Genomic DNA, 23,917 nt, shown 5'->3' on the forward strand with positions numbered 1-23,917 from the left:
TGAGGAGTAAAACAAACTGCGGTCCTTTGCAGTCATTCGTTTCCACATCAAGTGAGCAAAAATAGTTTTGTCAAATAAGTTTAGGGTTGTAAAGTATGAAATTAATCCTGTAAATTCTGTCACTGATTAACAGTCAGTGTGGATGGTGCAAACCCTAAATGGTATTCGACTGCTGTGACATTTCTTCCAAGGTGAGTGGCACAGTGCTGACTGGATATCGAAAATGCATCTGTTACTAGCTATGGAGTGGAATACCCCATAGACCGGAAATTATTCTAAAAGTTTGGTGTTTAATCTAAAAGTTCTGGTGGCTAACGCACGTACACTGTGACTCAAACTTGAGACCCCAATTCCTGTAATGCATTAAAATTCCACTACTTCAGTTGTTTAGTAGATGTTGGAAGGAAAACTTACAGTTATACTTTATTAATATGTCTGCTTATTTTTCTCTAGCTCTTCTAGCAAGTGAGACTTAAACAATGTAATACAAAGATTAAAGTGTTGAATGGCCAAAACTCACCCCTGAACTGTTTGGGAGTGTAAAGGTATGAAGTTTGGGCACCCAAGATCCAGAATTGTAATTTTTCTCTGAAGTGGTTATGTTTTTAACAAAGAGATTTAAAGCTTACTGTGTTCTTTTTCCCCCCTTAAGTCTTAGGTGTACTCAAGTCTAGCTGCTTTTGCAGTAGAGTGAGCAGCTAGTATCTTGCTCTAGCAACAACAAAAGAAAAAAAGCATGAAAATGCTTTTTGGGACTGAAAATCTAGCATATTAAGAGAGAAAATGGAGCCATTCAAGAGTATTTAAGCCAGGACCGGTGAACTGGTTAACCACTTACTGAACAGTGCAAACTTACAGGACATGCCCTGGCCTAAAAATGCAGGAGGCCAAAAGCAGCTGGTAAGCTAAGGTAACTTCGCAAAGAGCTGCTAAGTAAGAAGAACTGCAAAAAGGAAGCATTGGGCTCCTAGGAAGAGGTAGTAGGTTGCATAGTTTTAGGGCAGGGATTTTGCTCACAAGGAGATAACTATACAACCTGCTGCCTTTCTTAGGGCTTTATTATAACACCAGGACCATTTTGGCTCCATCCTAACCTCTGCAGCTTTGGCATGTGAAGAGAAGTGACCTCTAAGCATATTGAGGTTTAATGAAACTGGTGTATCAGCATAGTTGGTACTGAACTCAAGCATAGGACTATTAGCTGGAATTCTGTCTGAAGAAATGCTGCATTTCAGGATACCATTTTAGCAACATTAGTGTTGTGATAGCCTGCAAAGAAAAGGCCGTGTTTGGAAGAAAACTCCAAGAGTGAGATCTAATTCCCTTACAGTTAGGATGGAGGTGTTACACACTTATTAACATAGAGTTGAAGTACTAGTACTGTGTACTTACAGACAGGCAACTTTCCTTTGACTTTGTGGATTTTAAGTTGAAAAACTGAAGTTTCCAAGGATCAGCTCACTACTCCCGTGAAAGCTGGTGGTTTCTCAGCAGGTACAGGCACTGCCAATAAAACGTGCTCTCGGTCATGGATTACTTGCAGTCCTACAAGAGAGAAGTTTTCAGTGAGTGAATGATTGCATGGCCGTTATGGAATTGTATGTTAAGAAGTAGTTGATAGGTTTTTTTAATGTAATTACACTGCAGTACTGCGATGGTTCTGGTAGGGCTTCATCTAGACACCCTATACTGTGGGATATGGAGACTATTTTAAGTGTTAAACATCTTACAGCATTGATATATTAGGCCCACATCAGGCAGTATTTAAACTTCTGACAATAAGACAGAATCCTAGATATTATAAAGACGTTAAGTATGCATGTATTGAACATTCTGTATGAATTTACTTGTACACATTTGATTTACTTAATAAAATAAAGCATTTTAAGCAACTCTTGTAGTGAGTGGACTTTACTTTCTCCAAAATAAAGAACTGAATTTTACAGGAAAATAGCACCCATATTATTGAAATCAAGTCAAGACCACATTTAAACAAAAGTTTTAACTGGGATTAGAGTTAACTAAAAAAACATCATTAACTGTGATTTTTGATAAAGAGGTTTGGTGTATACAGACAGGACTTCACTGCTGGCAAAGGCGGGCATCCTTATTTACAACAATACTGGTGAACATGCAGGAACTTGCTTGCTCCGGAGCTGGTTTCTGAGCTTAAGTTTTAATTGCTGCTCCTAAGTCTGGACTTTCAGGAGGGTGGTCTCTACTGTTAACCACCTCAATTCTTGTCTAACTACAGTTGGTAAGGTGTCAACAGATACGATTTGGGGAAAGAGATACCCTGAAAAGTTACTTTTAGCATTAGAAAATGCCTTAAGAGCTTTAGCACACGTAACATTTTATAGGTAAGTATAAGGCGTATTTTTGTAAGACTTAACTAATCAGTGCTAGCAACTGCAGTGGTGATATACCCATTGTACCTGTCACATCTCTAAGACCTGTGTTGTGAGAGAACTACAACTTGGGTCCTAGATGAAAAGCAGTAGCTATAAAAAATTGTTAATGTTCAGTTAGTGTAGTATGCATGTTTGAGGCTTGATGTCCAGATTTCTGTCCTTCTGGTACCATAACGTGATATTACTAGCTGTCAGTTCTGCTGTGTCTCTTTAACAGTATACTTCGGAAAACAGAAAGTAGATGTAGCTTTGAATTTATTAGTTTGACTGAAATTAAATCTCAACTTTCAAAATAAAAATATGGCTTTGATCATAAAGTGTTAAAAGCAGAACCTCTGTTCGCAGAGTCCCAAGTGCTATTTAAGCAAAAGTACTTGAATTTTGGGATTAATGTCTGTGTGCTTTCACGATATATTGTGATAAGCAGATGCTGGAGACAGATACTGCAGCATCTGTTCTGCCATATCCGTATAGTCCCTCTTACACAACACTAAGCAGCCTTGATCATGTCTCCATGGAGGAAGGCAGTAATGCTCAGTTCATTTAAAAAATATCAATACTGGTTAATTAGTTTTTTATCTAAGGGTGCTAACCCAATTCCATCTTTCCACTAGTGACTGCCTTACCCATGACAGGTACAGGCATTTACTTCCTTGTAATTGGAAGCAGCTTGATTAAGTGACAAGGCTCAAAGCAGAAAGTAATTATGCTGTGGTTTAGCACTCCTATAACGATCAGGTTATTTCTTACCTTGACTATCTGCAGGCTCCACCTCGTAAATGGTATCTGTTCAGCAAAGCACATTGTTTGTTTGCTTTTTTCCATGCATATATTCAGAGAGAGGTCCAAGGATGAGGTGGCAGCAGAGAGAATCCTTCCACTAAAACAGCAGTGGTTAAAGAATGCACAGCAAACAGTGCAGAAAAGTTTGCAGTAGAGACATGTTTACCACCCATACTGAAGTAGTTGTGTCATGGTGGTCTTGGAAACATTCCAGTAGAGCTCTGAAAATAGAATACTGCTTCAGTGCTGATCCACATCCCAGGAGAATTATTTCTGTTCTGTGCCCTTCCATGCAGGAAGGTGTGCTTTCAAATCTTCCTGATAGTATGAAACCTGAGACCTGCTGAGATTGTAAGAGAAAACAGGACTAGCAAATATTCATGTTTCTAAATGCGACTCTGAGCACTTGGTGCCATGCTCACAACCTATTAGCTTTATGCATTAAAAATTCTCTCCACTGTGCTGCCTTACTCAGATCTAGGATTGTGGCAGACACCTGATTAAAATAATGTCACAAGAATTGCTGTTTGTCTTTTCTATGCTTTACGCTATGCAGAAGATAATAGAGCTCCACCATAGGTACATACAATAGTTTTACCATAGCTCAAGAGGTGTTCTCTGCTGGAGTTGCTCTGGTTGGCAAAGGGTTTTGCATTCTTAACCATTAGTTTCCCTTTGTGCTTTTGTGTCCAGCGTCCTTCCAACCAGAGGGAACAGATGCAAAGAAAAACCTCTTGCTGTCAAATGTATAGAGAGATGTTAGGAACACACAGAATTTCCAAGTAATTTATATTTAGACTGCTGGATTGCCAAATCCAATATGGTGGTCATTTGAAATGCCACGCCATCCCTCTTCCAAAAGGCTGCTCTTGCTGTCTCTTTTGGTAACCAGCAGGCTGGACTCCTCAACAGGTACAGACAGGTAGTGCAACATCTCTTGGATTTACAAAGCAGTCTATATAAAATACCTGATATGTGCAAGAAAAAGAGAGGGAAGAGGAAGAAAGTCTCAAATGTACCAATTAAAACAGACAAGTGTGTGAGGTTCAACTGAATTTTAGTGGGAACATTCAGCTGAGACTCCTAAACAAAGTTCTTCAACTCCAGAAGCATCAGTGCCTGGCTTGGCTTTCAGACCCCTGCTAAGCTTTAAGGAGTCCAGCAGATGAGATAGCTGGATTTAGTCAAGAAAGCAGATTTCATCTAACATGCTGTTGTATATTTTATGAAATCATTCTGGGAAGATGAGCTGTGATAGGAATTACTGGAAGCATCAGATAGCAATGCATGTTTTGTTGCAACACAAGAAATCAGATTTGTTCTTATTGCATGTACGGTGTTACTGGAATTTGATTTTTTTTTCCTACTAGTTTTGTTTCAAACACTTAAAACCACTATGTGAAGGTTTATATGCATTGGAAAACTAAAAACTATTCTATTTCAGGCTGTTGTATTAAAGCATCCTTAAAACAAAGCTACTGCAAGTCATAGTGCTGCTAAGGACTGTATTTTTGGTGACTGAAATAGGAGAACGTTACTGGAAAAAAACCTCATTGGACATTAGAACTTCTGTATAAATGTTGTGAAGCTGATTATTATAAAATTATATATTATATAGCTGATTATAAACCAGAGCAGAGAGAAGGATCAAATCTGCAATTCCAAGTTCCTCCAGTTCTGTGAGGGAGTTCAATACTCCGTGCATACAGTGCCTTATGCTTACCTTCATACATTGCCTTATATGTCCTGCTCCCTTCAATAAGGTGTCCTTGGAGAGGTATCTGTCATCGCAGTAGTCCCAACAGCTACCCACAAACTGCTAGGTGAAACAGTGGTAAATCGATCCTGGCATCCTGAAATGCTGTCACACACGAAGCCTGATTCACATCTGGAATCTTCAGTGCATAAGTGGTTTGGTTCCTCCTGCAGAAGCTGCCTAAAGTGAGGTGGGTGGGGGCGTGCTGCAGAGAAGAAGAGGGATAAGAAAGCAAGGTAGAGTCTGAACTTCCCAACTCCTACAAAATTTGTACAAATGTCAAAGAGCTGGTACTTTTGACTAACAGTCTGCCCATTTAAGCTGTGATTGATGCTGTTAGTTAGGACCCAGTGTATAAAACTAAAATGTATCTTTAAACCCAACTGAGCACAGTTTTTCCCTGACACTTGACTTTTTTGACCTAAAAAAAAAAAAGTGAAGCTGTTTTTTAGAGGTTGATGTAATATCATCCTGATTAATACTTCATCAGCTGGCATATACTGCCTAAATTGCTGTAAAATATATGCGGTAATGAAACAGGTGATGCATAGCTGCTGAAACAAATGCACAGAGCAGTTTTTCCTCTGTTCTTCACGTTTTGAACAAATGCAATAAATATATTTCCATTAGTGTTTCAAGTTAAATGCAGCTGCTGTGGTTAGCATAGGAAAGCTAGCAGTTAACTCTACCACTGCAGAGCAAATAAGGAAATTGAACACGTCTGACTAATCTCTATTCTGGTGGTGGCAGTGATCAAAACAGTGTTTCTACTGTTCTCTGCTCCAGGCCATCTCCACTTCTGTACTTTTAGGACAGTAACACTGGAGATGCTGTGCTGATAAAATAGTCTCAAGCTAATTCATATAGAGAAGTGAAAGAGGTAGGTCAAAACTAATCAGAACAACGGGGGAAAAAGGTAATTTAAACAGCTGGAGCACTAGGCATGAGAATAAGTAATGAATAAATAAATAGTGTGTGAAATTAACTAGAGTATACAAGTACCTGAAGAATGCAAACGCATTGATTGAAGAATTGCATTAGGATGTGATTAAAAAGTTTCAGCTAACTGTCACAACAAAAATTTGCAATCAAGTGTGTAAAGCTCTGTTGCGGACATACTTTACGTGAATGAATTGCCAGCAACAGGCTCTGGAAAGCTATCCTTTGACAGGAACAGGCATGTTTGATTCAGCTCAAGTGCATGGAAATCCTTCCCTTAATCTCTGCACAGGATTTCACGTTGAGCCCAAGTACATTTTTACAAGTGACTGAAAAGAGGTGAACAGCTAACTCATTACTATGCAAATCAAGTTATTTAGATAATAAGAGATTAATAAACATTAGTAATTTTTTTTTTTTAATTACTCACAGATAGGAAAGGCTCTTTGTTTACTGAGTGAGTAGCAGAGCAGCATGAAAATGGCGATGTGGAAAAGAAGCAAGCTGTTGCCCAGATTGCCCCGCCAGGCTCTGCGTGCTCCGCAGGCAGCCGTCGTGAGCCTGTGCTGGGGCTGCAATGGCTTTCGGATGTGGTACTGCCTGCGAGGAGCCTGACCGCCTTTGCTCACCCTGGTCACGAACAGTAAGGTGCCTGTTAGTTAATTATTACAGTATTGTTTGTTCACATCAAAGTGAATTAGGCTATGTGAAATTCTCAGAAACACTTCAAAAATTACTCCTCAGGTGTGCAATGAAGATTTTACTCAAAACAAACAAACACTACTTGTTTTCTAATTTGCATTTTCTCTGGTTGGACCTACATCCCCCCTGGATTACCGTGACTCAGCGCGCTCCATTGTGTTTCTGCATTTCTGAAACACAGCCAAGTAGTTCCTTCCAAAGATTACCTTGTTAAAGTAAAAATATCCGTTGTATTGCTTGCACTTCAGATCTCATTCAGGGACTGCAGATTGTTGTACTTCAGGTCAGGTCAATGCAGTTTTCCAGTCAACTTCTCTTAAAACACAGAAACCAAAATTCCTTCACCAATCTTCCTCACGTTCCTTTTTCCTTCGTGTTTTGGAGTAGCACCATGGTCCCATGAAATCCATAACCCATTTCTGGATCTACATATTGCACAGCTGTACACGAAGTTTTCTACCTTTCTCTGCCAATTCGTTTCAACACCGACTCACAGAAGGATGTCGCAGGCATTTTAAGACTGCATTTATATGCAGCTGTGACAGTAGTCAAAAATAAGCTGCACTTGAATAATATTTAGAAGTTTTAGGGCAACTAGCCTAGACGACAGTGTTCAGGAACTAACTTCCAAAAATAAAAATAAAAATGTCTAAAGTGCTAATCAGCAAATCTGATGATGAACAGCAGTATGCGGTTGATCATTGCGTAGTCCCTCTACAATCCAAAGTTCCCTCCATCAAAATCAGCAACAGAAAATAATCAAATGCTACTCTTAGATTCAGTACAAATTGGATGGAGTGGATAGATGACTACTAGACCTCTGAGTTGCAAAGAGACTTCAATAGCAGAAGTGAATTGTCTTAGAATTGCCACATTTCTTTGTTCCTTTCGTTATCTTCAGACAGATCAAGAAGCAATAAAATACTTGTAGATCCTTGATGTGCCTTTTTTTTTTCTGCAGTGGTTTAAACTAGGCTTTTATAAAAGTGATCAGCAACCCAAATAGCTGGAGATTTCTGCACAAGATAATTTTTAATTATATGAAAACACAGAAAACCTGAATGACTGGTACCTTTGCATACTTCCATACAACAATTCTGCCATCTGTGTTTCAAGCAGAGTTTACTATGTCTGAGTTGGAAAGGGTTCAGCATGTGAAATACTGAGCAGGCTAGCTTTCAGCAGATAGGGCACAACAGTTGTTTACAAAGTGGAGTAGGAGTTCGTAAAACTAATGAACAATAACAACAACAAAAACAACACAAGAACTAGAGGGCATAAATACGATAGGGCAGATTTGGGCCTTAAGTTCACATATTTTTATTTTCCCTCAAAAATGAAGTTTATGGATTTTCTCACCTCTTGCACATTCCAGGCTGTAACTGTGCCATCAGTACAAGCAACAGACCTCAACTTTCCACCCTAAACACATTCATTGCCTGATAGATAAGCCATGACAGATGTTTTTCCTACAGTAAAAAAAAAAAGTTAAAAACAAAATGTCATTACATAGGACTGAAAAGTTTGATTCTCCACAAGCTCAAGAGTGTTTAATGTGTACACATGGAAAAATAACATGCCCTTTAGATGGCACACTACTAAGTAGCATTTAATGACTGCATGTATAAGAGAGTTTCCCTCTTAAGGATGATTAGTGATTTAGATCTTGCTATAGGTTCAATAAGCACATTTGCAGTATTTATAGGTAGCTAACATTTTCCTCAAATCTGGTACATGGTCAGGGAAGATGGGTTAAAGACTAAAAATAACGCTATTTCTCCACCTCCACTGCTGACCTGATGAGATATGCCAACGAGATATGGTTTTGCGTCATCATCTTGTATGTAAATTTTTTTTAGGGCTGGTAAGGAAGTGCTACAGTTTGCTACTTCATGACGAAAGGATAATCCAGGCACAGCTCTATTTTTAGCCTTCTGAGAACACAACACACCGATGCCATTTTTCCAGAGGTGATTTGTTTAGTTTCCACATTTCTGCTGATGGCCAAAGCTTTAAAAAAAAGAAGTATGGTTTTGTGTTCTGAACTCCTGCAACAGTTGCACACAAAATCTTTCAAAGTGCTGCATTTCATCCCTAAATAAAACTTATTTGTAGGTTCTGGTAATATTAGCCTTTGTGAGTGTCAAAGATCAGTTAATTCCAACTAAGCATTTTGAGAACTGCTGCCATGAGGTGAGTACCCAAGCAAAATGCTATTTTCTCTGCTGCCATGTGCCTTGCTAGCACGTGTGTATAATCAGCTGGTGGCCAGCCTGACACCATCTGATATTTAAGTTGGGTACGCCGAAGATGATTCTTCTTCCCTGGCTGAAAATCATGAAATCACATTCAAGATGCTGCAGGGATCCAGTGAAGTGGGCATTCTTGTGTGAAATGAGCATGACAATGGCCTTGCATGCAAGAGTTAATAGAATTAATAGCACAATAAGTTTGAAAATCACTAGCTGTGTAAATTTATTGCATATTCAAACCAAAATATTCAATATATTTGGTTGAGACTACAGACAAAAGCAGAAACTTATGCTCCCAATGCAGCTCAATGAGGCTCAGCAACACCCCTGTCCCACCTGCCACAGAGCTGCCTGCTGCCTCGGGTGGGGTGGGGACCCCCCAGCCCCCTCCCCAGCAGTTCTACGTTCTTCACTGGCCATAACACTTACTGGCTATTTGCCTTGTGTAGTCGTAAATAAATAATATTTTTTTAAAAGGCTAAACAAATCAATACAAGATGTACCTGTACAGGGTGAATGGTTTCATTTTAATGCTGTACAGCCCAGCTTTGATAGTTTGGGCATTGAAAGAAGCACTGCTGCCCCAGGAACTGCTCTCTGAAGTGCTGCTCCAGGACTGTTTGTGCCAAAAAAAAAATAAAAAAGGAGTTTAGATACACTGAAACCTGATTCAAAGAGTTTAACAGCTTTCGCTGTCAAGTAAGGAGTACCAGATTGGTAAGGAGTACCAGATTGAGCCTGTTCTGCCACTAAAGCCTCAGTTCTTTGAACCATTGCTCTGAAACATTCAGAGAAACTGTAAATGTAAGCATAGGCTTGTGGGGGAATTTTCAAAACAAATCATTTTGGTCACTGTTTATGTTAACTTTTTTTTTTTTAAAGGAAATGTGAGGATAAAAATCACTAGTATTTCATTTTTTCCACCCCCCTCTGGAAAAAAGATTAAGAGGTTACAACATTTGTAACGATATACCATAGGGTAGTAAGACTACCATCACGTACAAAAGAATTTGGGATTGAAAATAGTAACAGCCACAAGGAACCACCTCTATCCCATTTATTCTGCATGATCCCACAAACTCAGCAGTAGGTACTCACTGAACTAGACACAGCACCTCACACAACACCGGGGGGGGGGGGGGGGTGGGAGTGTCACACCTCCCATGGTTTATGGGCTGGCAGTTGTGGTAGGGCAGCTAGTTGGACTCACTGGGAGTGCGTTACCAATCGGTTTTGGCTGCTACTTGCACAGGTTTTCACTTTGTAGGCATCACTGTGCATGCTGCTTTTCACTTCTTGATACCAAAAGCTGTACACCCATGTTTGGAGACAGCTGTTGTGCTCCACCCGTACAGGAAGGGTGCACGGTAAAAGCATTTTACTGTTAGAGCATATGGATACAGGGATGTTAAAACACACTGCCTAATTAAAAAAAAAGCAAAAGAGTTTTGAGTTTTAATGCAGAGGAAAAAAAAGAAGGAAAGTTACAAGGACAGGATTAAATGGAGCCTTAAAACAACAAGGCCATGTGTGGCAGGAAATCCCCTCAGGATTCACGGGATGAGGTTGGTTAAAAGCAGACGGGCAGAGGCACAACTCAGAGCAGCCAGGAGGGCGATGGCTGTGCAGACTCCGTCCCTCCCTGCCACAGCGTGGCCCTGCTGGCACCATCCCCTTGGGCACTGCTTCTGTGCCCTGCAAAGGAAGCCGAGATCAGACAGCTCCTGTTAGTGATGCCTGCCTGCTACCCAGCGAAGTGGTCTGCGCCCAAGCGGGATGGAAAACAGAGCTCAGCCAGCAAATCAGCAGGAGCAGCCAAGCCCAGGCCTTGCGAGTGGTAATCCTGCCCGTTGGGCATATTCCCTTCCTCGCAGCCTCTGGGCCACGCAGAACTCATGTCAAAGCCTGCACAGGTTTATGTTGTTCATGTTCAGTAAGAACTGACTCAATTTGTGCCAAAACCTTTCAGGATTCTCCCTCCCCTGTCCCCTCCATGAGTTATGTTTCCTTGAGAAACCACAACCCTCTTCAAGTACCTCAGAAATGCACCATAAGCATTAAGGCAATGCTAGACGATAACAAATGAGGCAAATTACATGCCAGGATGTGCTGGTGATAATGTTTTCCACCAAAGACAGGAGCAGTGAGGTTTTCCAGCACAGCAGCGGCCACGTCCCCCTGTCCCGCCAGGCCCAGGGCGGCCCTGCCCTGCTGCCTGTGCGCGTTCCCCGGCCTGGCGGTGTCCTGGGGGCGACACACGGCGTGCCGAGGCTGGCCGGCCCAGCAGAGGCTGACCTTTAAATCCATCGTTTCTTGTCTGCATGCCCAAGAGGAAGTCACATGTGTGGCACGAGCCTGACCCAGAAATATTGCAGGGAGCAGGATATTTTGTGCGAATAAGGAAGGGCAGGGTCTGCAAGATGAATCACTGAAACAATAATTATCCTGAGGAAAAACCTTGGAGGGTGGATTAGCTGTGATAACTGCCCTTTCAAGGTAACAACAATGCAAGCCATCAGCTCTTCTCAGCTGTGAGGAACAGAAAATGCTTTAGCACAGACCATAAAAATAAGAATTATGGAAGTTCGTAAGAAGAGATTGGCCAAAGATGCATCCTTCACTTCCCAACCACTCCAACTTCAGCCTGCGATTGTTATACAATCTGCAACAATAATTGCTCCCAAAATTATTTTTAGCATACCAGTAGCTTTCAGTGCAAATAAATAAAGGGACAGACAGTTGCTATAAAGGCAGGAAATAAACTTTAGAAAGTACTTAGCTTTTGGCGAAGCAGGGCAACTGGATTACACAGTTCCTGAGTGTGCATGATAGTCTCAGATAAGAGGAGCTCCAAACGATAGTTTTCTTTTCTTGCCCCAGCTCAGCCCAAATGTAGGGTAGCTGTCAGAGCTTTGCCATTTCCCTGCACCCAGGGCAAGCACCAGAGCCCCCCACCACAGGGCCGCAGCGCTCACCTGCGTATCGGGTGCGTTTCCCATGGCTGTACCAGTGTTACAGCGACATGCGGGCACAGGGTTTGTGGCTAGCAGCTCCCACCAACAGCACGTGCAGTGCTTTGAGGAGCTCAGAAGCATCCCAAAGAGAGGCAGCAGCACAGAGGGAGGCAGGACACGACCCCACCAGACACACAGTCACTGCAAGGCTGTGGTGTGGGAGCAGGGCCAGGCAGGAACGCTGCCCAGGTGTCCAGTCCCAATACTGGTCCGCTGCTGGTCAAGCACTCGCCGCACTGCAGGAGGACAACATAAAGGCCTTGTTCTTTCTCCCACTAGAAAGAATAGTTAAATTTGTGTTAACAGGCCAGCCTTGGGCTCACTCCCACCTTGGCACTCTGACACCTTTGCTAAATACTGCTGGCTACCTTGGTGTTGGTCAGAGCCCTAGGGGAGACAAAGCTTTGCTGCCGTTTGCTTTTTCTACCAGTATCTCCCTGCTGTCTGCTTCAGTACCAGGAGCTGCCTGAGCCTTGCCTTGGCTGTGCTGTGCCCCTGCTCCCCTCCTGGACACTTTGGTAAATAAAGCAAAAAAGCAGGGAGTCCGTGAAGGGCGCCCGGCTGCTCTCTCTCTCTGCATGGTCCTCACTGGGCTCAGGAGAGGCTTCTCGCAGGCAGCCCATGCTGATGAGGAACACACGACCAGCTTGCAGTGGGGTGAGCTGAAGCACTGCTCTTCCTGCTCTCCTCCCAGCCCAGCTGACTGCCTGCCAGCAGCAAGCTTGAGACAGCCCTGGAAAGCAAAAGTGCTCTGCCGAGGGGGACACAGAGCCTGGAAAGGGTGCTTCCCGGCACTGCTCCCTCTCTCTCAGATGTTGAGGGCTCGAACTTGCAGTTACCACAAAGTTCTTGTGTCCTTTGCAACAGAAAGCCAATTTGTGGAGTAATTGCAATAATGCTAAAATAAATAAAGGCATTTCCTTGTCCCAGCTTTACATGGATGCCTTTCCATCTCACTGCTCCTGGATTATGAGGAAGAGCAAACACGATGCTTGCAATTCACCACCGCTAAAACTATTAGCAGCTTTATATACTTCTGCCGCAACTTCCTTCTCAACTAGGCAGCCAGCGTCCCCTTCATTTCTCCCCACAAGCCTTCCCCGAAGGTCTTGGATGCCTGTTGTTTGGAGATAGGTCCATCAGCACTTGAAGGGTGGTCTGGGGGGAAGGTGAGGTCAAATTACTTAAACATCCTACTGGTTTATTTGCTTGTTTAGCTGTACGTGGAGTTCCCTCCTGACCACTGGAACATCCCTCCCCTCTGTTTTTAATTTAAGGTTTAACAGAAAGGTTTTCATATTTTTATATCCCCCAAAGCCTAAAAAAACCTCTTTAGCCACAGCCCTTCAGCTTGGACTTGGTTATGCCTCTCAGCGACAGAATCAGAGTAAAACATGTTATCAATTTGACCAGATCGGTTTCCTTTATGGTGGAGTTGTTTTCAGTGCTCTGTGATGTGTATTACAGAAGCCAAAGATATAAATGATCAACTGGAAGCTTGAATTAATTTTTCCTCATGTCTAAATTAGGAGAGTGAGTAATTGCTGCAGTAATCACAAGCAGAGCCTGTTTATCAATGCCAGTGAATAATTGGCTATTAAACAATAGTGCACTTTGCCTTTGAAAATTCACAACACTCTAACAGGAAGCACGCTGCCAGTTTTATATTAGCCTGATGATTGATGAGAGGAGTGGCAGGATTACAAACGCAGTTTGGGGACAAGCTCTCTGACATGTCTCCCCCAAAATCATCCCTATACTTGAATCATTATCCACACCAAGGATAAGCACATCGTGGGCTTAGATTACAGCATCTGAAGTCAGAGGGCCAAAATAGCACACGTCTAACTGTAATCAATCACTTTTGACTGCAGGCAGCCAAACACCATACCTAGAAGCTGCAGGCAGGAGTTGCCTCTTGTTTTCTGTTTTTGTACATGTGTCTGTCTGCCACTCGGCCATTGCTCTGACCTCACCCTTTGTTCATAGCAGCATCTGGCCTCGTTATCTTCCTTATGCTCTTCCATTTTCCGTGCCAAGCCTATCCTCTTCCCACCATGCCCCTCATCCCTTCCTTTGACAACCCTGGATCGAGTCCCTGTCCTCCTGGTGTCCCGTCCTTCCCACCCAGCTATATCCACCCCTTGCCTCCACCAAATTTCTTTCCCCTCCTGGTCGTTTCTGGGCTCACCCCAGCCACCCGCAGCTCTCAGGACCTCACCTGTGCTCCCTTCCTCTCCTGAAGATCTTCCTTTTTCTGAGCTCCCTGGATCAGGAACAAGTTTCTGGGGGTCCCTCCTCTCCCCACTGCTTCCAAGCCCTTTCTCTCTCCTTATTTGCCTCTTCTACTCTGTGCCCAGCCTCTCCTCATCCTCCATGCTCAAGCCAAAGCTTTCTTCTTGTCCCCGACGCCCACATCCACTCTTGGTGGTGTCAGGTTCTGACTTGATGACCCAACCAGTTTCCTATACTGCCAATTCTGCCTGCTTGGGCCTCCAGCTGACCTGAAGACCTCATTTGACTCTTTCAGTCACTCTGAAATGGTTAATCTGCTGTTTTTCACCTAGCACTGCTCTTCCTCACCTCTCCACTCCGCAGATTCCCCCTCTGATCACTGCTCATCCAGACAATTCAATTAGTTTTTCTTTCCTCGTCTGTTTGCAGACCTCTCCTCCCTGTCCTTTCCTCCATTTGGAAGCTGCTGATTTTCTTTCAAGCTTCATTCCAGTCCAGTCTAGACTATCTACCCAGAGTCTGGCCTACTAACTACTCATTTCAATTTTTATTTTCCTCCTTTTTCCCCCCCCAAAGCTATTAATACAACAAATTCATTCTTTCTGCCTCTCCTTATTGTCCCCTTCCCAACTAAGCAGCTGTAAGATCCAGCTGAGTCTGAAGAAGTATATCTGCAGCTCTCACTGATGCAAATTCTGACTTGTCAACCACTTGCTTTTCCTGGCTCCCCTGTTCTCCCAAGAACTATGAGTGACGGATTTTCCTTGTCTCTGTGGTAGAGCACTGGTCTGTCCTCCCTTCCAACAGAGCACTCTCACTTTCCTTCACCCTATTTTAAATGAAAATGGTTAAGGTTAATTAAGATATTCTTTAATTTCCTCCTCACTAATATCCTTTAGCACATCCTTTCCTTAAAAGGCACCCCAAAAATCCTTGATTTTCTTCTTGCCCTTCTGGACACAACTCCATCTCATAGCTCACTGCTGTTTATAGTATCCTGATGTTCCTTCAGAAGTTCCTGCCCCTCACATCTTACCTAAACTTCTCTGGCTAATATCTGTCACATCTTCTTACTCACATACTTCACCTTTATCCCTCTTCATTTACTGAAGATCAAACTCTTGAGATCTTGTTCTGCATTCTTCTGGATTCTGGACACTTGCTAATGGGTCTTTCTCACCAGGCTTGAACAGATCCTGGTCTCTTTCACCTTACTATCCCATTTCCAGGGGAGAAAAAAAAAACAAAACACCAAAAAACTCATCTCCATGCACAAAGTCAATGACTGCCTCCACAGAGGCAACTTCTGGTTCACTGCTCAGCTTCAGACTTGTCCTCTCTATTAAATAATTATTAGATGATTACAATAAGAAGTATCCTTCTCAGAGGTCATCTCTTATTTAGATCTACATGTAACTCTGGTTCTTCCTGGCTGAAATGAGGCTCCTAGCCATGCCTCCATCCACCCCCACCTTTTCGCACTGCTGACAACATGACACCCCACAACAAATTACAGCCTCCAACCTCTCTAATGCCCTCTTTATTAAACCTCCACACAAGGTTTAATTCTCTTGAAGACTTTCTGCATAGGATCCTGAGAAGTGGCAATTATCCACTTGGCTGAACTGTCACCACATAATGCCTTTGTTAGACTGCCAGCTTCACTCTTGCTTTGCTCACACCAGTCTCGTATTCTGCAGCAGATTTGGTCTCCTCACTGTCATTTTGACATAGCCTCATCCTTTTTGCACTCATGTCATGTGATCAATCAACTTCATATCAAGCATAAGTCACTTGACTTTACTTTTCAAATAAAAAGCTGTTGTAAGGATGGTTTGCTACATTGGTCTTTATGCCTCACCGTCTTATTTCCGAGGAAGCGTCCTTCTTTCTGGGTGCTGAATTTCTGCTTAGGACTCCCTATGAATACTTGCAGATGCACTTTGTTCTTCTCCTACACTTCTTAATACTGTAGTGTCCTACTTGCCAGCAGCTGCCTACCATACTGACCAACATGGTTCCTTTTTTACTCCTTTATCTTCCACACTCATCTTCTACTCGATAATGTTTTTTTGGGATGAAATCCATGTTCTGCATTTGTAGATGACACTGCAGAATGCCATCCTATTGAATAGATAGGTATAAACCTATCAGGAAGCCCTGACTTGTGAAGTGTTGCAATCTCATCCTATCACATATCCTTTATCAAACACGTAAACCCTCCTAAGGTCATTTCAGTCTGCAACCCCTGCTTAGTGCAAGCACAATGCTGACACCTTGCAAATGGCCCTTACTCTCTGGTCCATGTGAAAGTCATTTCGCAAGAGCATATACTGCTGAGCTGCCTGTGGAGTTTATATGCACTTACACGCCCTGGCCATGTTTCCCAGAATGCTTCCCAGAAACATGTCAGTGAAAGTTGGTGCCCTTTCCAGGCCTTCACTTGACGAGCAGCACAGCAGACACCCTCACTGACAAGAGCACACACTTGAACCAGACCAACGAGAACACAGGTGGAAAGCTATTTTAACCTTAACTCGTGGATCAGGTTATGTCTGGAAGTCATTTCCAGCTCAGAGAGCAGACACCAAGTAGTTGGTTATTCTCTGTGACTATATGGAGGCATCAGATCAGCACATGAAGCTTATCAGAAAAGCTAACAATTTTGGTAGATTGACACTAGAACTACTAATTCAAGCTGATGAGTATCCTCACCTGGCTGTTAGAGAGACAACCCCACCTCTGGCTCTGGTCTCAGACAGCAACATCTCTGTGGCAGCACAGGAGTACAAGGCAGCATTGCTATGCAACCCTCTAAGTGCACAAAGAAGCATTAGCTTCCTGTGCCATGGCTGTTCATCTGGCTTAAGGCAGCAAGCTTGGCTGAAACCAGTGAAGGCAGAACTACTAAAACCCAGCCAGAGAGTTCCAATGAGTCCCTAAGTCTCATGGCCTAAGAACTGATTCATCTCTGTGTTACATCTTCTCAACTGTATCAAACACAAAGACTCAATCAGTTGTCTTTGCTATCATTAGACACTCAACAGTTTACAACTACATATTTTATACCTTTAATTTTTTTACTCCACAGTTACTGCTTGGGAACAACTGGAAGACTGAGTGGACCATTGTGAAAGCATTAGCAGGCCTCTGCTCCACAGATGTGCTTGAAGTGTCTGTGCAAGCAACATTTCCAGAGCATGACCTAGCCTATTCAAGCATCTTCCATGAACATGCTTTTAGACAGATCAGTTAATCTTGTTTACATAATTTAGAGTAAATGTTGAATGCAAACCTATTTTGCCTTGCAGTTTGACATAAATTTCTGTGCATAGGTAGATAGAAAGAAGTTCCTGACTTTGCAGGAAGACAGGAAATTATTAGTAAAAGCCCCAATAGCCACAATACAATTCCCTTTCTTAGGATCCACAGAATCCCCCTGAAGTTCTCCTATTAACAAAGACTGTTTGAACAAGTTGGCTGAAAATAAATAAGTAAATCTAGTTCAGTACTCTTCCTCTTTTTTTAAAAAAAAAAACCTGCAGTGCTATTTTAAGAACGGTTTTATGGTTACAGTCTAGGCAATGGCTAAAACGGAAGGGAGAAAAGTTACAATATATTTCATAAAGTTTATGTGCCTTGCCCATAACTGTCTCTCACACCATGATATCACCATGCCCTCCCACATTTTTAGTGACATCTTGACATCAGCCTTGTAAAAAACCATTTCAAACCTTTGAATGGAGGGGGAAAGGGAACTTCCTTTTGGAGGAGACGGGTTTTCAGTTCCATTATTTTAATTACAGCTATAATTTTAGTAATATTAGACTCATTGCTAGCAGTGATAGCTTCAAGATTTCTTCTTCTGATTGTCAAATTTACAGATGCATCCAAGGTCAGCCTTCATCAGAACAAAAAGTAGACCTGTGTCTTTCTGTGCCTTCCTCCCCATCATTCCATTTTCTCCACCCTTTCTCTCCTTCCTGCCATGAACATGAGTTTGCTTCCCCTGATCTCCACATGATTTCCTCATGCTATTTGTTACCCCTTCCCATACACAATTTTTGTGACTCCGCCCTGTGCACATTCAGGGAATAGACAACACCCTTGTTGTCCACGCTGCTGCTCTCCACCCAGCCACACGTGCTATCTGCTTTGCACATCACTGTGCACACAGGCACTCTGTCCAACAAAAAGCCTGCCTTACTTTTGCAGTGACTGGCATCAGGTACAGCTCCATCTCACCCATCTCCTCAGCTCATTGCCCCAGCACTATGAACAGTTGTCAGAGCTCAGCATATTCTGTTGCAAATCACTAGCATCCAGCAGGTTTTGGTACCTGAAGATATACTAGCAGGACTCACATATTCAGCACTGGCTGGCCATGGCTAACCAAGATACGTGTTTGACATCCAGTTTTAAAACACATCTCTTATCCCTCCATGTGTGCTATTGCTACTCCACCTCTCTGTAGACTTGGTATTTCCAAAGCTGTCAAGTTCTCCTCTTCCTTAGCATCATCTGTAGCTCTCTGGAGGACTGTCACATTTGCTGGATCAGATCCATGGTGCTTAAGACCTTCCTTTGGCAACAGATAATCTGCTCTGCCAGTTCATCATTTCACCTCAGTGTCCATTAATAAATATGGAAAGGAAATGTAATTTTTTCTTTAAAAAAAGACAAAAGTAGTATCTGCTTAAGTGCACATTCTGACAAACAGGGAGTATTATTTTTTTCAAATACAACATATGCCCCACTACGTTTGATATGAGGGTAGAATCAGGAAAATCTCCTAGAGAAACTATGCAGGAAAGAAAAAAGTAACAAAGACGCCTGGATGAGTAGCATCCCTCTGAACAAGTAGCCATGTTTATACCTGTCAGGGGACAAGAGATCAAAAGAGAAAAAATGAGCTGTTGTAGAACTGGAGGTGCCCACGTGGTGGTGGTGCAACTGGCACCCAGTGGCACTTCCACATCACTTGACCACAGGACATACAGACCAGGGGGATTCATGTACTTAGCTCAAAGCAACTGGCAGGATATGTCTGCTTCTAACAATCCTGCTAATGCCATTAAGGATTACTGTTTGAGAGAACAGCTTACTTCATGTGCATTAATCATTAGCTCCTTCTCTGGTATGTGCAACAACTGCAGGGTCCAAACTCCAAACTGTCAAGATGGTCCCAGGAAGCTGCAGCCCGTGGCCACGTGCAGCCTGAAGACAGATCTGTTGTGGGACGCAGCCCCCATCAGGACTGAGGTGTGCACACGCACCTGGAGGGGCAGAGGAAGCCCCTCAAGGTGCAGCAACAGAGTTACCCAGTCCTTAAGACAGCACAGTGAGAAAGCAAACAAACAAAAGAACAACTTTGAGAAAGTTTCAAAACAGTGGATAAACAGCCCCTGAATTCTACTTTTTATTTATTTATTTTTTATTAAACACTCAACAAGGTGAGGATCACATCTTTACCTAGGGAAATGTCCTTGACTAAGACCCAAAACCTGAAGACAACTTTCTCCCCAAACATAGCCGGGTGCAAGTCAGCAGTTCAAGCTTAGAGCAGCTTCATCAAGGTATTAGTTTGCCTTTAACGTAAAGTATTCTTTTCTGCATACTTGTATTCAAGAGTTCAAGCAAACCTAAGCTCTGAGAAAACCTGGGCTTACAGACCTTAGTTTTAGAGCTCCTTCAGCCACATCCAGCTCTAAAAACCAGCAGACACCACAGAGACTACAGCAATAAGTGCTTGCACACAGACACAGCTCTACACTGTCACCATAAAAAAAAGTGCATCTTCCAAGCTGGCAGACACTTAAATCACAGAAACATAAACACTGCAATGTTTTCCTCACCCCTCAAAACTTCCAGCAGTTTTTAACAAACTAGCTCCTGCCAGCTCCAGCTCTTATAAAGCTCTGAGCCCGTCAGTTACTATCTGTGGAAGCTGCAGGTAATTAGCTCCCAGGTACACCTGCCCACCCGAACCACTTCTGCCTGCTGGCTCGCGTTAACCCCTGAGGCCACCACCAGCCTGGTTCCACCTGGAGCCCCCCGCCCATGGGTCTGGGGATTGGGGTTTCCCTCTCACAGGTTGCAAACCCCCTCCAGATTCCCCAGCGCCCGGTCCTGAGCTTGCCAGACCCAGCTTTGCATCACCAAGCCCATCACGGGGTGACCGATCGCAGGGCACGTGTCGCCCCTGTGTTGCCACGAGCGCTCGCAGCCAGCCGAGACCCATCCTGGAAACCCGGCCCGGCAGCGAGGGCGGCTCTCGCCCTTCCTGCGCCCTGACCTGCCGCAGCTCCTACGTCACTGGCTGCTCTTGGAGCAAAACTCTGCAGCAGGCTGTTTAGTGCTCATCTGGCAGGCCTGCGGATGCATCTGTAAACCGAGAAGTTACCGTGGTTGCCAGTGATATGATATATTGGGGAGCAGGCGAGGAAGGACCCAGGAAATAAACTAGCTTTGTGAATGTTATTTATATTTATTGTGTATTTTTAAGCACCCTTTTAGGACTTAGGAGATTCGTAATACAGGGAGTGTTGGTATATTAAGCTCACATTTCTGCTACTGAAAGGACTCTCTGGTCTGACTTTTACAGGAGACGTTTTGACAACAAAACTGTGCAGCTATGATTAGCCTGATAAAAGGGAGCCAGAGTTGGAGTATTGATGGTATGTGCATCTAGGATCTAGTTACAAAATGGGCTTTTAACCACATTCTCCCTTGTGAATTCATGTTATCAGAGGCCATCTTAAAGAAAAAAAAAAAGACAACCTTTCTTTTTTGTTTTACGTGGATATTTTTCTTGTGTTTCTTTATGTTTATGAAAAATGAGACATTAATAACCTTGACCAGAGCCACACACTGAGCAGACAGGCACTGTGCAAACTTCCCCCCGTAGCTTCACTCACCTCGCTCGGTGCAGAGAGCAGGAGCAGCCGTGAATCCATTCAGCTGGAGGAAACCACAGGGTCCAGTTCTGGCCTCGTGAGCGGAGTCCAAAAGTCCAGAAGGATTGCATCGAGACCTACAGGCTTTTGGAGCTTCTTGTTCTTTCTAGAATATAATTTATTTTGAGAATATATTTTCAGAGCTGATTAGCTAGCCTCTAAATCATTGCACTGCCTAACCCCAAAAAGCAACCCTGACAAACAATTAACAATAGAAACACCATTGTGGCAACAAGTGATGGATGGTTCAAGGGTGTAGCTTGGGCCTGGCCTTTGTTCAGAAGAAAGTTGCTGCTGCTAAATAAAGAATCGGGTAGTAAAAGGTGAGAGCGAACAGATCATATCTAGAATAAAACTATTTGCTCTCCTTCAGGGTATGTTTCCTCATAGCAGCGAGCATCTCATGAGGGGCAGGCAGGCCGCATCGCTCAGGGCAGGCTGGGAGGCAGAAACTGCTGCACACCAGCCCTACTTCCGCACAGCCTGGGACAAAATGCTCTCCCATTTTCCCCTCTTCTGGGTGGGTGCAGTGCGGCATCTGCTTGGCTGGGCAGTAAGCCGGGCTGGCCGGTCTCTGCCCTGCGTGCATTCAGGACGTGGTGATTTCAGGCCTGCAGAGCCGCCCGCCTGGTTCTCACCTCCCTGAGTCTCTGCGAGAGCCGCCCCTAGCCCCCCAGGCTGCCCCTGGCTCCCCAGGCTGCCCCGTGCCCGCTGGGCTGCCCCGTACCTGCTCCAGAGGCTGCTGCGCCGGGAGGATCCCCGGGGGTGGTGGGTCTGAGTCTCCCAGATGCATTCAGCTCCCTCCCTTGTAGAGTCAAATGCATTTGGAACGGGTCTGCCACCGTCTGATGGTGTTGGCAGCTACGTTGGCTTTGTGGACTTGCAACAACTGTCTAGGTTTTGAGACCGCAGAGTCCTTTTAAGTGCTGGATAAAAGGACTGCATTATCAAAAGGAGAACATCTGGCACTGTAAGAAAGATCGTTTCTAAATCCCTACAAGAGCACCACACAGCCCTGGTTACGTTGGCTTAAAAAACCAGGGAAAACCCTCTGACTTCTACCCATTTGTCAGTGCACCAAATGACAAAACCCAGGGGATCCTCACAGCTAACAGAAATGCTGGTTATTGCTTCCTTACGTTACGAAAGGAGCAGGCTGGTTCTGACTGTCCAAGTTCAGTCCCAGACACAGTGCTGGTCGGTTACTGCTAAGAGCTGGATTTTCACCTGCAGACAGCTTCTTGTAAGTCAGGAGTGCTGGGATTTCTTTTTAACCCCTTGAAGACCATGGTTCCAAGTTCATTTTAATTTCCAAAGGCAATTTCCTGATTCCTACTTTTCTGTCATGAATTTCTAATTGTTGTGTTAATTTACCAAACGTCCTGTAACTCATTGCTATGCTGTTAAGAGAAATAGAATAATCTATTTTAATGCCTCACTCTGATTTTGTTGTGCAGAAATTAAAAGGTAGTAAATAGAAGGTCAAAAAAGAAATCTGGGTACGTATGGACTGTAAAACAGGTGGTAGGTAAATATTAGTTACCATGGACCACCATGAAGACCACATGGTTGCAAGGACCATTTAAGGTCTACAAACACTTTAAATGGTAATCAAAATGTTTTAGAAACTTTGCCAAACAAGACAAACTACCTACCTGTAATCTGCACTGGAATGTTATTTTATGTATGCTGCACATGCGCATGTGCACACGCACACACACGCTCACACATATCTAGGTCACAATTTTTTTTAGGAACAGAGTAAGAGAAAGTCATTGATTAGTTCAGTAAATTATTTATCTTCATTTTTTGAGGAGGCTTTGCCATTTTCTGCTCTTACTGAACCTTAAGACAACAATCTACTTAGCCTTGACCTACCCTATGCTGTGTTAAACAGCCAACCTGTTGAAGTTGGGTCAGACAAAACAATCATAGCTACAGCACCAGAAATACAGAAAAAGCAAAACTGCAGCCTAGAGAGCTCACAAGCAATGCTTGGTGTGACAGATCACCATAGCAGGGAATGTGGGCTGAAATTCTGAGGCACATTTAAGATGATATCCCAGTATTTTTGGCGTTCAGAGGTTTACTTTGGGAGTGGATTTGTTCTTTGGAGAGCAGGTTTTGTTTCAGAATGGGACTCCTGAGCCTGTTTGTGCCCATTTCTGCTCAAGGGCTATTGAACCAATGTGACCAATTGCACTAAAAGCAAGAGAAAATGCAGCTCCCATGCCTATCGCCCCCCCCATCTGCCACTGATGCCTCTTCAGTAGCAGTTCCATGGCCCACTTGCAGCATTTTGCTTTGCTTTGCCCTAACACTTAGGAGCCTGAGTGGTGGATGAGGGCGTCATTGTACCGAGCAAAAAATGCAGACCTTCATTCACACATCTGCACGGGCAAAATATGTGCTTTTGTGACCGACGGGAGCGATAAGGCCACCTGGAAAACATCAGCTTGATGTGCAAGGTGGACAGTGCACAGAGCACGTCAATGTTCCCTCACAGAACTGAGAACAAATGTGTGTTATATTGCTGCCTCATGCTGGACAATCCCTCTGTGCCCGAACTGCTGGCCTGGATACCTCAAAGAGCTTGACGAACATCTCAGTGGGTATTTGCTGCCGGAGCACGCTGTGTGCACAGCACACCGTTCCCTGACAATCTCTGGTTATGACCCACCTGTTCTACTGCTTCCCCACACGCACAGCTGCCGCGATGCCTGTGCCGGTGCACAGCGCCGGGTGCCTGTCCCAGCACGATCTCAGGGCTGGGCTCACTTTTGGTCTCAACACAGCGTGTTCCTCGCTGATCTAAGAAGATGACAGATAGATAGATGCAACTTGGAATAACGCCTTTCTGCCTCCCTCT

General features: G+C 43.7%; 2 protein-coding genes and 1 long non-coding RNA gene across 3 annotated transcripts in view; all 3 read right to left on the reverse strand.

The window, feature by feature from the left end:
* Positions 1 to 7: 7 nt before the first annotated feature.
* LOC310880194 (uncharacterized protein) lies at positions 8 to 8,551 on the reverse strand (the record flags this gene model as incomplete). Its single annotated transcript, XM_083795662.1, has 5 exons — positions 8 to 3,561; positions 4,332 to 4,341; positions 5,004 to 5,155; positions 7,951 to 8,013; positions 8,543 to 8,551. The coding sequence occupies 5 exons, from the start codon at positions 8,549 to 8,551 to the stop codon at positions 3,307 to 3,309; spliced, it is 489 nt and encodes a 162-aa protein (XP_083651788.1). The 3' UTR covers positions 8 to 3,306.
* Positions 8 to 23,917, reverse strand: part of LOC310880344 (uncharacterized protein) — a 52,123-nt gene continuing 28,213 nt past the window's right edge. The window contains exons 3-8 of the mRNA XM_083796019.1: positions 23,729 to 23,859; positions 21,010 to 21,154; positions 9,347 to 9,459; positions 8,388 to 8,601; positions 4,918 to 8,060; positions 8 to 3,415 (exon numbers count right to left, since the gene is read on the reverse strand). Coding sequence (XP_083652145.1) covers positions 9,371 to 9,459; positions 21,010 to 21,154; positions 23,729 to 23,859 — 365 coding nt within the window. The 3' untranslated portion in view covers positions 8 to 3,415; positions 4,918 to 8,060; positions 8,388 to 8,601; positions 9,347 to 9,370. The remainder of the gene's footprint in view (positions 3,416 to 4,917; positions 8,061 to 8,387; positions 8,602 to 9,346; positions 9,460 to 21,009; positions 21,155 to 23,728; positions 23,860 to 23,917) is intronic.
* LOC310880345 lies at positions 18,340 to 20,968 on the reverse strand. The gene is made up of 3 exons (XR_014571642.1): positions 19,948 to 20,968; positions 19,198 to 19,419; positions 18,340 to 18,968 (listed from the first exon to the last, which is right to left on the reverse strand). It is a non-coding gene; the product is annotated as an uncharacterized lncRNA (long non-coding RNA).

The sequence above is a fragment of the Anser anser genome (assembly GCF_964211835.1).
Source record: "Anser anser genome assembly, chromosome: 12".
NCBI classification, from domain to species: domain Eukaryota; kingdom Metazoa; phylum Chordata; class Aves; order Anseriformes; family Anatidae; genus Anser; species Anser anser.